The 15877-nt window shown below is 40.3% G+C and overlaps 1 protein-coding gene across 1 annotated transcript; it reads left to right on the top strand.

The window, feature by feature from the left end:
- Positions 1–4269: 4269 nt before the first annotated feature.
- LOC103734437 (cytochrome P450 2G1) lies at positions 4270–15649 on the top strand. Its single transcript, XM_008833374.2, has 9 exons — positions 4270–4477; positions 5062–5224; positions 6564–6713; positions 9728–9888; positions 10247–10423; positions 12146–12287; positions 13778–13965; positions 14076–14217; positions 15468–15649. Exons 1-9 carry the CDS (start codon positions 4298–4300, stop codon positions 15647–15649), a joined length of 1485 nt encoding a protein of 494 aa, XP_008831596.1. The 5' UTR covers positions 4270–4297.
- The last annotated feature ends 228 nt before the right edge of the window (positions 15650–15877 follow it).

Here is a 15877-nt window from a genome sequence, read left to right as displayed (position 1 = left end):
TGGCTGTGGGTTTGTTGTACATGGCTTTAATTATGTTGAGGTATGTTCCCTCCAGTCCAATTCCCTCTAGAACTTTGAACATAAATGCATGTTGAGTTTTGTCAAAGGCCTTCTCTGCATCTATTGATATGACCATGTGGTCCTTGTCTTTGAGTCCATTTATATGATTTATGACATTTATTGAGTTGCATATATTGAACCATCCCTGCATCTCTGGAATAAAACTGACTTGATCAAGGTGGATGATCTTTTTTGATGTGTGTCTGTCTGCAGTTTGCAAGGATTTTGTTTAGAATTTTTGCATCTATGTTCATTAAGGATATGGGTCTGTAGTTTTCTTTTTTGGTTGTATCTTTACCTGGATTTAGTATCAGCGTGGTACTGGCTTCATAGAAGGAATCTGGAAGGTCTCCATCCATTTCTATATTTTTAAATAAATTAAGTAGTATTGGATTTAGATCTTCGTTAAATGTCTGGTAGAATTCTGCTGTAAATCCATTTGGTCCTGGGCTTTTTTAAGACAGGAAGTTTTGCATCACTGTTTCAATTTCTTTATGTGTTATAGGTCTGTTTAAAGCCATCTTTTAATTGGGTTACTTCCTTTCTTGATTCTTTTTTTTTTGACTTTGTTATATATTCTGGATGTTAAACCTGTCAGATATGTTGCTGTTGAAGATTTTTTTCCCAGTCAATGGGTTTTCTTATCACTTCCTTGGTTGTTACTTTTAATATACAGAAGCTTTTTAGTTTAATGAGGTCCCATTTGTTGGTTCTTGACCTTGTTTCCTGAGCAATTGATGTCTGGTTTAGAAAATACTTTCCTATGCCTTGGATTCTTCTTGGTTTAGTTTTGGTGGTTCCCATGCTTTTAGTTACTTGTCTATTTCTTTTAGGTTTTCAAATTTGGTAGTGTATAGGTTTTTAAAGTATTCCCTTATAATGTTTGAGATCTTTTTGGTGTCTGTTGTGATGTTTCCCCTTTCATCTCTGATTTTGTTGATTTGGAGGTGCTTTTTCTTTCTTTTGGTTAACTGGGCCAGTGGTCTGTCAATCTTCTTTACCTTTTCAAAGAACCAGCTCTTGGATTTGTTGATTCTTTGTATTGTTTGCTTTGTTTCTATTTCATTAATTTCTGCTCTTACTTTTCTTATTTCTTCTTGTCTGTTGGGTTTGGGTTTCATTTGTTGTTACTTTTCAAGTTTCTTGAGTTGCAATGTTAAGTCATTTATTTGTGTTCTTGACAAATTTTTAATGTAGGCACTTAGTGCTCCAAACTTCCCTCTAAGGACTGCTTTCAACATGTCCCAGAGGTTTTGTTGTGTTGTATTATCCTTTTCATTTAGTTCCAGGAATACTTTTATTTATTTCTTAATTTATCCTTTGAATCTGTTGTTTAATCTCCATGTGTTCATGTAGTTACTAGGGTTTCTTCCAGTGTTGATTTTAAGCTTTAATGCATTGTGATCTGATAGAATGCATGGAATTATTTCAATCTTTTTGTATTTGTTGAGGTTTATTTTGTGTCCTATTATGTGATCAATTTTTGAAAAAGTTCTATGGGGCACTGAACAGAAAGTATATTCTTTGGCGCTTGGGTAGAATATTCCATAGATGTCTGTTAGGCCCATTTGATGTATGGTATTGTTTAATTCAGATGTCTCTCTGTTAATTCTCTGTCCTGTTGACTTATCTAATGGAGACAATGGGGTATTGAAATCCCCTAGTATTGAGTTGGGATTAATTTGGGTCTTAAAGTCCTGTAGTACTGTTTTTATGAAGTTGGGTGCACCAGAGTTTTGTGACTATATGTTCATGAGTGTAATATCTTCTTGGTCATTTGTTCCTTTGATCAGAATTAAGTGGCCCTCTTTATCTCTACTGATTATTTTTAGTTTAAATAAAGTCTATTTTGTCATATATTAGAATTTCAATGCCTGCTTTTTTCTTAGTACAATTCACTTGGTATATTTTTTTCCTTCCTTTCACCTTAAAGTAGTGCCTGATCTTGAAAGTAAGATGAGTTTCTTGCAGACAACAAAACGATGGGTTTGTTTCTTAATCCGTTCAACTAGTCTGTGTCTTTTGACTGGGGAGTTCAGTCCATTGATATTTAAAGTTATTAATGAGAGATGAGTATTGATTCCTGTCCTTTTAATTTCTGTTTGCATTCTTGGTGTAGCTCTTCATTTCCATAGTTATACCTTCCTTAAGTTTCTGTCTGTTACCCCTTGGGTATAGTTGTTCTGTTCTTCAGCTCTTTGTATTGCTTCAAGAACTCTCTGAGGGACTGGATTTGTGGACATGAATTCTATTATCCTATTTAAGTCATGGAAGATTTTTCTTTCCCCTTCAACTATAATAGACATTTTGGCTGGGTAATCTGCATTGGTATCTGTGGTTATTTAGAACTGGGAATACTTTGGTCCAGGCTCTTCTGGCTTTCATAGTTTAGACTGAAAAGTCAGATGTAATTCTGATGGGTTTTCCTTTATAAGTGACTTGCTGTTTTTCTTTTGCAGCTTTCTGTATTCTCTCTTTGTTCCATATGGTTAGTGTTTTTACTGTGATGTGCGTGGAGAGTTTCTTTTCTGGTCCTGTCTATTTGCTGTTCTATATGCTTCTTATATTTGTATGGGCATGTCTGCTTTAGTGTTGTGAAATTTTCTTCTACCATCCGGTTGAAATGGAGATCTTTCTTAAAGGCTAAAACTTCATTCAATTCTATGTCTTATAAGGTTGATACTGAGTTCAATATTGTGTAACTGTATTAAGTCAAGTGTGAACCTAAAAATTTACAGCCAATTTTGAAAGAGCTATATCATTGCTCTGGAAATTGTTATTGAATATGTTAATGCTGGAATGAAATGCTTCTGTTAAAAAGAGTGTAGAAGTAGGTAAAAAGCCCCAAACTTAACTGAGAACCTATTGGCAGCCCCTAACTATTGGGAGAGAGAGAGTTGGTTTTAAGAGTGTGATGCCAGATAGGTTAACCAGTGGATGAAAACAAACCAAAGGATATCTGGGGACACAAATGTGGATCAACAGGCCTTAATATATATGACAGAGTACATGAACACCTGCAAGGGTGTGTAAAACAGTGCAAATAAAGGACGGAATAATGGAGTATTAGGCTTCCCCTAGGGTCTATTTCATAGTCAGCCATGGATTTGAAGCCAAGTTAATGGTATCAATTATGGGTTCCATTGTGTGGAGTAGATGCTGAATCCAAACAGAAAGTGGCTGATGACTCCCATAACTTTCATGCCACTATTGCACCAGTGGGCGTGTCTTTCTAGGCTGGGTCTTATTGTAGCTTCCAGGGTTCACAGCTGGGTAAGACTACTGATGACTTTTCTCTCCCAACAGCATGCAGAAAACCTTCCAACCCTGTGAAAGCCAACCAGTAGGAATGGGGCTTCTAAGTTGCTGCCAGATTGATGTCTCCATGTCCTATGACTCATGTATGTGATGTCTTCAAAAATGGGGTCTTACCATCAAGTTCTGTAAGACATCCAAGAGCACTGGCAATAGTCTGTGGAATTTGTGTGGCAAGTACGTGGGATTCCACTGACTAAAGCTGAAAAAGAAGTAACATATACCTGTCACAGGTCTTTTTATATGAAAGCCCATGGTGTCTGGGAGAGGCATTGCCAACTCATTATAGGGTAACTCCACTAAATCTATTTAAGGGTATATATTTAGAGAGATTCTATAGTAATGTTTCCAAGGGTATTTTCAAATGTCTTGACTTTACTCCCTCCATCCTCTCTTTCTCTCTCTCTCTCCCTCTATCTATTCCCATCTCTAGCTCTCTATTTATCCAAAACAAAAGGATAAACTAAGGAGTAATCCTAGTGGTTCAAGACATTCAAAAACAGCATTGTCATCCTCCTTGACAAAAGGTAAAATTGAGGCTCTAAATGGTTCCCAATGAAGAAAAGACGCCTGAAAGTTGAACCCGGATATTCCCTAAATCCTTAACTCAACAACCTTGAAAAGATGTTCGATTTCCTCACAGATGCCACAAAGAACAGGAAAATGGGGAAGAAGTAAGAAATTTGAATTTGAAGAACAGAGATAATCCCATCCCATTTTCCTGGGTTAACTCAATACACCTATGTGCAGGTGGGAGATTATAGTTTATATAACTCCACATGCATCAAGATCTTTGTCTTCTGATGGCATCATGCCCAGAAAATTTGACTCTCAGGATGTTCAGATTTCAGGATAAGCTGATTTCCTAGAAGCTATTTAGGCAGGACTTGGAACCCAGGACACAAACCCTCAACTTGCAGCCATGGAGGTCGGAGGGGTCTTCACCATCTTCCTAGGGCTCTGCTTGTCCTGTTTGCTGATCCTGATAGCCTGGAAACGAAGGAACAAGGGAGGAAAGCTGCCCCCTGGCCCCACACCCTTACCTTTCGTGGGGAACCTGTGGCAAGTCCGCATTGATGCAACATTTCAGTCTTTAATGAAGGTGAGCTATCCCCTCTCATAAGGATGAGGGCAACAAATCCCATAGTCAGGTATGCACAAAATCAGAACTTCTAAACACGAATTGAGAAACAGTGTCTAAGGACCATGGAATTCAGAAATTGCAGAAACTTAAAACAGAGAAAAAGTATCTTAGAAACACAAATTCTCAGTGCATTGGAACAGATCTCTCTTCCTCTCAAAACTCAGGAATCACAACCTAGGAGCTTCTGGAATTTCATTTCTTTAAACACAATGATCATACTGATTGTTCCAGAACTTTGAGACTGTCACAAAATCTTAAGGTGCTCAAAAATATAGTTTCAAAAAGAGAAGCTGTAGATCTCAGTTCATCTATTCTGGGTCCATTACTTTGCAAATAAGACTTGCAAGGCTAGGGTTCACTATTGACCAGGATCACAGGAGTCAAATTTTAATGCTTTCTACAAGAAGGCCTTCTAAGATCAGAAGAACCTGTATCTATCATTCTGAACTTAGTTCCCTCCTGAATTCTCTACTCTCTACAGTCTGTGACTGGTCTCTGTCCTCCAACCTACTACCCCCTCCAATAACTTCCTTCACTCCCAGCTCCAGAAAAAATATGGCTCTGTGTTCACTGTGTACTTGGGTCCACGACCAGTGGTTGTCTTATGCGGACATGAGGCTGTGAAGGAGGCACTGGTAGACCAAGCAGATGACTTCAGTGGCCGTGGAGAAATGCCTACATTAGAGCGAAACTTTCAAGGTCACGGTAAGTAACGGCAACAACAGAAGTGATTACAATGTACTCTGTGTGTTGTATGTTCTCGTAAGCATTCTACTGGAAGCCCTCCATTGGCTCCCTTGAGAAAAATGTTGATACACTAATTTCACAAGTGAAAATACCTGATAGGAAAAACCATTAGGTAATATTACACAGCAAGCAGGAGTGCTGCTTTTGAACTCCAGAAATCTGACTCTAAAGTACTTTCTGTGTTAGTTTTATTCTTACTGTTACTGATATATGAAATTCTGTGTATCCTCCCTGAAGCCTTCACAGATCATCTTATTTCCTATCTGCCTTCCTATACATATATGTGGCACACGGGTCTCTGTCTATTCCACCTGGGAAGATTCGTTTCTAGTGTTACCCACACACCTGCTGCTGCTTGCAACCATCCTTTGAATCCAGGCTATGTCTGTATGTTTGTATCCATCTGTTGTTATGTGTTTTCTTCATTCTGCTCACTCTTTCATAAATCCATCAAAATACACTCCTTAGTCTTTAAATACAAGCACATTTCCTTGCTGTTATGTCTACATCTCTCTATAGCTCTTATACCATTAATCCATTCATCATTTATGTATTGATCCTTATGTCAGTCATCTATTGATTTTTCAGTCCATCTACTCTTCCCACCACCCATTCTTCTCTCCATGTCTGTCCTTCCTTCCAACCACTATCTGAGCATCTTAAACCCTCCATTCATCATTGAGTCTTTCATCCACATATACACTATCCACCTAGCCATCTACCCACCCATTCACCAACCTATCTGCCTTTCTAGTCATAAACTCTTCCTTCATTTATCAATATATGAAATTAACCTTACTAATTTCTAAACAATTCACCAATCTCCACATAAGAAAAATTTACACTAATCTTAACACAAAGTAACTCCTTTTATATATGCACATTAATGTACAATTGTAATCTTATATCTAAAAATGTGTGTGTGTAGAGAATCCCAGTGGAATGTAGAAAATAGAATTAGTGTTTCCATTCAAAGTTACTCTAGATGGCATTCTATCTATAGCTTCCACTTTCCTGGGCATTCAACAACTAATTAATACAGTTCTAGCTCTCTGTCCTTTAAGAAACATTCCTTGATCTCCCCTAATTATAACCAGCCTGATTCCCCTTTCTTTCAACTCAATCTGGACTATTTTGGAGGGTCTTGAAAGAAGAGAATTTAATTTTCCATTGAGTCTAGAAGGTTGAGGGTGTCTTCCTCTAGACTACAGAGAAGAACTTTCAGAATCTTGTCTATCAAAGAGTTGAGCACAGGAAGGGGAGAGGAGGCAGCATCCCGACACTGAGATCTCCACAGGTTTAGCTCTTTCCAATGGAGAACGATGGAAGACTCTCCGGCGCTTTTCCCTGACTGTCCTTCGAAATTTTGGGATGGGAAAGAGGAGCATTGAAGAACGGATCCAGGAGGAGGCTGGCTACCTACTGGAGGAACTCCGGAAGACCAAGGGTATGGAGACCACCAGGGTGACTGGGTGTTTATGGAGAGCTCAGTCATGTGAAGATTGGCTTAGTGGGTGAAAGGTTGGAAAAGGATGAGGATGGCAAAACATTAAGGGTTCATGGAGTTTTCCAGTGAGCTTCCATGTTAAAAATCAACAAGGACGACCATAGGGATCACTTGTCCAGAAACATCCATCAGTATAACTCAGGAAGACTGTAGCTCAGGAAACAACATGTGGGTTTGGTTGTTAAGTGAGTTTGTGTCTTTTTCTGGAAATAGGATCAAATTCTGTTATATTATACCTATTTTAGTGTGATAAAGAAAACAACACAAAACTTGCCTTCTTCATCATTTTAAGAGTATAGTTTTCTAGTGTTAGGTGGATGCACACTGTTGTGGAGCAAATCCTCAGAAAACCTTCATTTTACAAGTTTGAAATTTCTATCCATTTCTCTCTGTTCCCTTCCCCATGGTGTGTGTGTGTGTGTGTGTGTGTGTGTGTGTGTGTGTGTGTTTGAGACATAGTTTCAGTATGCAGTCAGGCTGGCTTTGATCTTGTTTAGTCTCCTATATGATGGGATTACAGACAGGAACCACCATATAGGAACCAACATACTTGGGCTATTTTATCATGTAAGCATACATATATCTATATTTATATATATGTGTGTGTATATATATACATATGTGTGTGTAATTTTTGTAATACTGGAGGTTAAACCCAGGGCTTTGGCCTTGCAGGGAAATTGCTCTCCCAGATAACTCATTACATTTTTAAAACATTTTTATTGAGCTTTTAAAATTTCATAAATATTTCCTACTCACATCCAGAGGCCCTCCTCAGTCCATGCCTCCCTATTCCCCACCAAACCCTATGCACGCTGCCATACATGTTGAGTCCTATTCATTCAGGTGTTTGTACCTAAAAGTCCTTCAGTTAAATGAAGTCAGCCCATCCAATGGTTGTCTCATTACATTTTTAAAGAAGTCTAGTCCCTACCCTAAAATAAGGTATGGAATAAACAGAGTCTAGAAAAGACAAAGCTTGAGGAATAGAGACCTAAAAAGGTAAGAGTTATAAGTAGTCACATTTCTTTAAGCCAGAAGTTTCTTGTCTGTGTTCCGTAGATGACTAAGGGTCTATGTATAGGCTTCAAATAGCTCTGTACCTCCAGAAGTTATCTGCCATGTTATACTTTGTGAATGTGTGTGATTATGAAGAAATTGTCCCCCAAACCATTTACTTGGCCAGCATCTTGTTTACAGATAGTGCATCTGAGGCCTAGATTTTCTTTTTCATATGTATATTTGTGTGTTTGGGTATATGCAAGTTCATATGTGGGGGGATGAACATGGATATCTATACACATATGTGCTGAGGCCACAGGGTGATGAAAGGTGTCTTCCTCAAACACTCTTGACTTTATTAAACACTCTTGAATTTATTAACTCACTCATACACATAGTGAGTTATTCACTTGTTAGTGCTGAACCTGGGACTCATCAGTGTCACAAATCTAGCTAGGCAGCTTGCCATGGAGAACCCCTGAATTCACCTCTCAAATATGGGGTTTAGAGACAGGCAGTTATACTGGCCCAGCTTTTTATTTTACTGTTTGTGAGCCTAACTCCAGTCTTCAAGCTTACATGGCAACTGTTATGTCTACTGAGCCATTTCCCCATCCCCAGGAAGGATTTATATATTTTTAACTGATTTAAGAATTTCATATAGGGGCTGGAGAGATGGCTCAGTGGTTACGAGTACACTGCTCTTCACAAGACCTAGGTTCAATTCCTAGCACCCACATGGTGGCTATAAACCATACTTAACTCCAGTTCCAGGGGAATCTGAAGCCCTCTTCTTACCTCCAAGGCATTGCACAACAAGGGTGTACTCACATATATGCAGGCAATACACTCATACACATAAAATAAAAAAATAAAATATTTTTAAAAGAATTTCATGTAATGTATTTTGATCATGTTCAGACCTTCTCTCCTCTCTCCACACCCCACCTTACTGCCCACACCACCAACATCATGTCCTCTATCTCTATTTGCCTTTTTGAGGACTATAGACTCAAATCTAGGTTTCCTAAATATGCTTGGGTATAGGTCTATTCCTTGAAGTCTGGTCAACTCATCAGGTGTCACACCAGGAAGGAAAACTGACTCTTCCTCTCCCAGCATCTCTCAAAAGCCAGTAGATCCTCACCTCAGGCTGGAGCTTCCTGCCCACCTCCACATCCATGCACAGCCCCTGTTTGACTTGGGTTTTCACAGGTCTTTAACATGCTCTCATACGTGCTGTGGATTCATACATGCAACTACTCTGTGGTGTTCAGACAACACAGTTTCCTTAGATTCATCTACTGCCTGTGGCTCTTTCAGTCCTCCTGCGCCCTCTTCCACAAAGACTCCTGAGCCTTCCGAGGAAAAGGCATGATGTAGGCATCCCATTTAGGGTTGAACGCTCCACCGTCTCGTATTCTCTGCCTGTTGAACAGTTGTGGGTCTCTGTATTCCTCGCTATCTGCCGCAAGAAGAACTTTCTCTGGTGAGAGTTGACAGAAACAAGCTGTGGAAAAATGCAGGTCTGGGCATAGGAAGGATTTCTTAGTAACCAAATGGAATTCTTGGTATACTAGACTAAACTCAGGCGTTCTTTTTCATGTGCCTTCTTCACCATCCCTCCAAATCTGTGACTGTCCACCACACATACATTTAGGTAGTAGTAACAGAGGATAATCATTAAACTCCTCTATCAGTTCTTGAGTGATTAATACAGTTCAGGCCCTGTGTAATCATTTGATACAAATTGTTGTATTGAACTCTCAGGGATCAATTACACCGTTTATCAACCGGTTTGCAGATTGGGAAACCGAGACTCCGATATACAAATGAGCTGAATCACATGTACTATTAAGCAACAGGTCCAGGATACAGTGCCATCACCACTGAGTGATTCCTCCCCTGCTTCACGAACTACTGTGCTCAACATAATCAATTTCCACCCCCAGGAGCTCCCATTGAACCCACCTTCTACCTGAGCCGCACTGTGTCCAATGTCATCAGTTCTGTTGTCTTTGGAAGTCGCTTTGACTATGAGGACAAGCAGTTCCTGAGCCTGCTGAGGATGATCAATGAGAGTTTCATCGAGATGAGCATCCCCTACGCACAGGTACTCACTGGTCATATCCCTGCCTGTCCCTTGATATCAGTTAAGCACTTGCCTATACATAACTTTTCCTCCCTTTAGCTATCATTTTGCCCAAGTTTTCAAGAAGCAAAAAGTCACATCTAATTTCAGACCCAGCAGTAAACTGGGGTTTTTTGAGACAGAGTTTCCTTATAAAAATCAGGTTGGCCATGAACTGAAAGTCCCCATCCTAAATCTCCCTAAGGCTGAGATTACAGGTGTACACTACTTTGCCCAACTCCAGGAATGGATTTTGAGCACAGCTCTCTGACTCTAGTTCTCATCCCACCTTGTATCTGATTTCTATAACTGACCAATCCTACTTGACTGTTTCCCACAGCTGTATGACATGTACTCTGGAGTCCTGCAATATTTTCCAGGAAGGCACAATCGCCTCTATTATCTGATAGAAGATCTTAAAGAGTTCACTGCATCTAGAGTGAAGATCAACAAAGCATCCTTTGACCCCCAAAACCCTAGGGATTTCATTGACTCCTTCCTCATCAAGATGCACCAGGTACTCATCTCTTTAACCCAATACTTTCTTACCTTCTTCATGTGAGTCCCTGCAACTTTAAATGCATCCTGCAAATGAAAAAGAGAAATTATTTCACATGAATTACATATATCTACCGAAAAATATAGAAACTGAAGGAACTACATAAATTATAGAGTTATAACCTATTATAAAATTTTTGGTTAGCTTGTTAGCTTATTTGTTTGTTTGTTTGTTTTGAGACAGGGTCTAGCTATGCAATCCTGCTTGGTCTGGAACTCATTATGTAGACCAGGCTGGCCTTGAACTTACAATGATGTATCTGCCTTATCTTTAGGAGTGCTGGGATTAAAGGGATGCACCACCACATCCAGATAAGCCTCTTATAACTTTAATACAGATTTCTTTAAAATTAATGAAATTCATTTTAAATTTAGCAGGTAATAATTCTGCATATTTACAGACGTTAGTATGACACTCCCTCACATGCATGCAGCATTCATTGGTCAAAACTAACACCCTCATCTCTACTAATCAATACGCTACTTCAGGTAAACCTTTCCTGACTTTCACATATGAAAGAGAATGTGTGGTACTTGCCTCTGTGCCTGGTGTATTTCATGTGGCACAATCTCCATCAGCTATATTCATTTTGCTACAAATAAAGTATTTTCTTTTTGTGGCTAAATAATACTCCACGACGAAGGTATACTATATCTTTCTAAAGTAAATGTTGCATCTACAAATTTTAGTATAAGAAAGCTGATAATCTGACAGTGTTAAAATTATATCTGCGCCGGGCATGGTGGTGCATGCCTGTAGTCCCAGCACTTGGGAGGCAGAGGCAGGAGGATCTCTGTGAGTTCAAGGCCAGCCTGGTCTACATAGTGAGTTGCAGGACAGCTCAGGCTACAGGGAGACCCTGTCTCAAAAAGACCAAAAAAAAAAAGAAAATAAAACTAATTTAAAAAAATTATATCTGCCAGAGATATATTATTGACAGGTAGAATGCACATTTAGAGTTGGATTTTAAGAAACTTGGAAGTTTATCTTTTTTCCCCTTTTGGTTTTTTTAAGATAGGGTCTCCCTGTAGCCCCAGCTGGTCCAGAATTCCCTATGTAGGCCAGGCTGGCCTTGAATTCACAGAGGCCCACCTGCCTCTGCCCCCTGAGTGCTGAGATTAAAGGCATGTACCACCACATCTCACTTTCTTTTTATATAATACACACACACATACACATACACACACATATATGTGTGTATATATATACATATATATGTTTTATTAAAGGGGAGACAGAGTCTTACAGGGTCTGGGACCCTGTTCATATGAACTTACAACAATTGGAAGCTTATCTTTAATTTGAGTGTAAACATTAAAATCACATGTTCAATGTCTTAGAGATGTAAGAATATAGATGTTTAACAACTATGCGTCTTGATTCTTAAATATCAAGAATTCATAAATTTGCGTTTCCTACTATGGAACCTTATAAACTTAGAAAAATACATGCTCTAATCTCCCCAAACATTCAGCCTGTGTAAGACCATCCACCTTCTTCCCCCGTTCTCTGCTCACACACTGCAAACACACCGGCCATCTCTCTGACACACCAGCACACCAGGCACACAGCTGCCTCGGGACCTCTGATCAGCTTGTTTCTTCTCCTCCACTTACTTTACCATCCTTTCTACTATCCCACATGCAGAATGATTCTGTTAACTCGCCCCTTCACTTTCAGGATAAAAGCGATCCCCACTCAGAATTCAACCTCAAGAACTTGGTCCTCACCACCCTCAACCTCTTCTTTGCTGGCACAGAGACCGTGAGCTCTACATTACGTTATGGATTCTTGCTGCTAATGAAGTATCCCGAGGTAGAGGGTAAGTCTCGCCCTGAGCGACACACGGTTCCTCCCATACCTCTTAGGAAGGATGATGTCATCTTGAACATTAAAATCCCATGTCCTCAGACTCGTCAGCCTTTATAACCCCAGAGTATGGAATCTGCACATCTCTGATTGATTCCTGTATTTATTCTCAACAGCTGCTGAAACAGTAATTTACAGCAACACAGGTTTTGACTTTACCCTGATGAACTCCAGATTTCTGCTCAGATAGACATTCACTAGGCTGGCATCAGAGTAGATGGTTGTTCCGTGCCTTTCCAGGTTTCAGACCTGGATCCCTGGGGCTCCTGGGTTCATGACTGCTTCTTGCATCTTCAACACCAACAGCGAATCCCTTTGCTCCTGTCGCCACACCTACTGTTCTCATCCTCTTCCCTCTGTGGTTCCAACACATTACAACTAAGGGCCTTGAGGATACTCCACATAATCTCCCCATTTCACTTATTACTATAGAGAAATCCACGAAGTCCTTTTGTTTTCCTGTTGTTGTTGTTGTTGTTGTATGAATAAATTCACAGGTGTCAGGGATTAGAACATGGATTTTTCCCTTTTCCTTTGACATAGAGTCTCACTACATAGCCCAGGCTGACCCTGCTCTCATGATCAGCCCAGGCTGACCGACTTCTCAAAGTCTTTCTGCTTCAGCCTCCCATGTGGCTGAGAGTGCCTGTGTGCCACCACACACACATGAGGTAGATATGTTTCAGGACTATCATTTAGCTGAAATATGCTATCAATGTCACATAGAATCCATGTCTAGTGAATTATTATTTGACCTGGTTGAGTAACCGCAAGAATCAGGAATTGATTTCTTGATAAAATCAAATCTCTAGGTCGGCCTTTCTCTGCACTAATCTAATTCAAACAAGCCAAACACTTTTCATGATTTAAAAAAATCATGTATGAGAGTTCGGCTTGAACTAGGATGTTGTCCCAGTCATTTCCCTTTTGTACTTTCTTGGTGTGTTCGAGGAAAGACCCAAAGTTCCATACAGCATTCAAGGGTCTAGGCTGTGTGCCTCCCAATGTTTGATGATGTTCAAGGACCCATGATGTCATTGTTGAGTGCAGCAAAGCAGTCAGAAAACTCGATGTCCTCACTTAAGTCTTCCTTTTATCCTGGAGATAAAAATAAAATCTTCATATCACAATCTTTGATTTAACGATGCCTGCAAAGGCCAGAACATGACTTGCCCTGGCCTCTCTAGCAGAGACCCTCCCTTGCCTGGACATGTGCCTCATACCTGTAATCCCAGCACATAAGGTACTAAGCAGGAAGATAGGTTAAGACCAGTCTGCTATGGTTAGTGAGTTCTGGTTCAACGTGGGCTACCTACTGAGATGCCGTCTACAAACAATCAAGCACATTTTCCCCCCAACAAAAACAAAAACTAAGCAATGACAATAAACACTACTGGCATTTCCTGTCTTTTTTTTTCTGGTATGTTCCCTGCCTCGTTGCAGCCAAGATCTATGAAGAGATTAACCAGGTGATTGGACCACACCGGATCCCAAGTGTGGATGACCGGGTCAAAATGCCCTACACAGATGCTGTCATCCATGAGATACAGAGACTGACAGACATCGTGCCCCTGGGTGTACCGCATAACGTCATACGGGACACTCATTTCCGAGGCTACTTTCTGCCCAAGGTGAGGCCACACCCCATGTTGTCCTTTCATCCCCCCCCCTTACACCCCTTTCTCCTCTTAACACATTATCCAACACTGATTTCTTCTGATTACAACCATCTGTTTCTCAGGGCACAGATGTGTATCCCATGATTGGTTCAGTCCTCAAAGACCCCAAATACTTCCGCTACCCAGATTCTTTTTATCCTGAACACTTCCTAGATGAACAGGGACGCTTCAAGAAGAATGAAGCCTTTGTGGTCTTTTCCTCTGGTAGGTAATATGCTTTCTCCAGGTGAGTTCTGCAGCAATGTCTCGACCTCACAATTCTCAAGAGATATGAAGGTCTGTCAAACACTCACGAAATCCTAGAAATCCTAGAATCCCAGAAGACTGAAATATTAGAGTCATTCAGTCTAATGACTAGAAAAAAATGTCAGGGTAGGTGTGGTGGTGCACATTTGCGATCCCAGCACTTTGGAGATAAAGGCAGTGAGCTCGCAAATTGAAGGCCAGCCTGGTTGGTCTGGTGAGATTCTGTCTTTGGAAAATAGGAAAAAGAAAAAAGTGTTAGAGCAACAATACTACTTTAGAAACATGTAGTAAAGCTAATCCTGTTCTGTGAAGGATCAAATGAAAAATATCCCATGTTTTCTCAGTCATGTGATCCGTGTCTGACCCACTCTTCTCTGCCTAGTGTTATGGAAGTTGCCAGTGACAGCACTTGGTGTGTGAATGTTTGAACAACTTTATTCATGAACACTGAAATTTGAATTTCATTTACCTTAACACATAATGCAAAATATTATTTTCCTTTGGATATTCTGAAACATTCTAAAACATGAAAAGCATTTGTATGCTTCAGATCATGCAAACACAAGCACCACAACAGATTTGCCTCATGGTCTTAATGTTATATTTTAAATGGAAGTTATACGAAGGCTGGAGCCAGGGTGGGTTACTGCAGTTCCATCTGTGAACGGAGATTCATCCCTTCCCACCATTGAAAACGATCTTGACAAATAAGACTATTTAAACTAAACTCTCAACTTGTTTCTCTTACTGGTATCTGACACCTTAGGCATTCGAAATTTTTTTGAGGAACAAAATACACAAGGTTTTTATTTTAATTTTTACTGTTCTTGGGATGTAATCCATCCATGTTTAAGAAGTACACTATGATAGGCTACACACTCTACCCCCACTGGTGAATTCTAGTCAAGTGTTCTACTGTTGAGACATACCTCACCCTCGTGAATCCTTTAGAACCATTCCATCTTGGAAACATTGGAGTCCAAGTCAACACAGAGGTGTCTTACTTACCCTCTTTAGCCCTTCTAAGTGGCAGGTCATGGTTAAGCACTGACAGTAGGAACCCGCTGACTCTTGACAACTCTATATCACGGACATAGTCATGAGTTGAGATGACCAGCTGAGGCTCAGTGGGATGACATTGACAGATGCACACTACACCCCCAAGAGTATGGCCTAATGACAGACTCTTATCTCTTCTGTGCCTTCAGGAAAGCGAATCTGTGTAGGGGAGGCGCTGGCCCGTATGGAACTCTTTCTCTATTTCACCTCCATCCTTCAGAACTTCTCGTTACGTTCCCTGGTGCCTCCCGCTGACATTGACATCACTCCCAGGATTTCAGGCTTTGGCAACATTCCTCCAATTTATGAGCTCTGCTTCGTGCCCCGTTGAGCATCCCTTACTAGACCAACAGAGTCATCTGACAGCTGAGCTTTACTAGAGATCAAGTGCACACACTCTCCCCACTGCCCCTAAATTCTCACTATAACTCTAAGAGAACTCATTCTCACTTCGTGATGAGACCACAGGTCAGGGAGAGTTATCTAAGAATTTGCAGCTGGATGTGGAAAGCAGTACCCTGCGCAAGGCTTTGGGGAAAGTCTGAAGGCTTAAGATCAC

The sequence above is a fragment of the Nannospalax galili genome, unplaced genomic scaffold, assembly GCF_000622305.1.
Source record: "Nannospalax galili isolate Female #2095 unplaced genomic scaffold, S.galili_v1.0 scaffold857, whole genome shotgun sequence".
NCBI lineage: Eukaryota > Metazoa > Chordata > Mammalia > Rodentia > Spalacidae > Nannospalax > Nannospalax galili.
The sequence above is the reverse complement of the archived record's forward strand: the minus strand, read 5'-3'. Positions and strand labels throughout refer to the sequence as shown.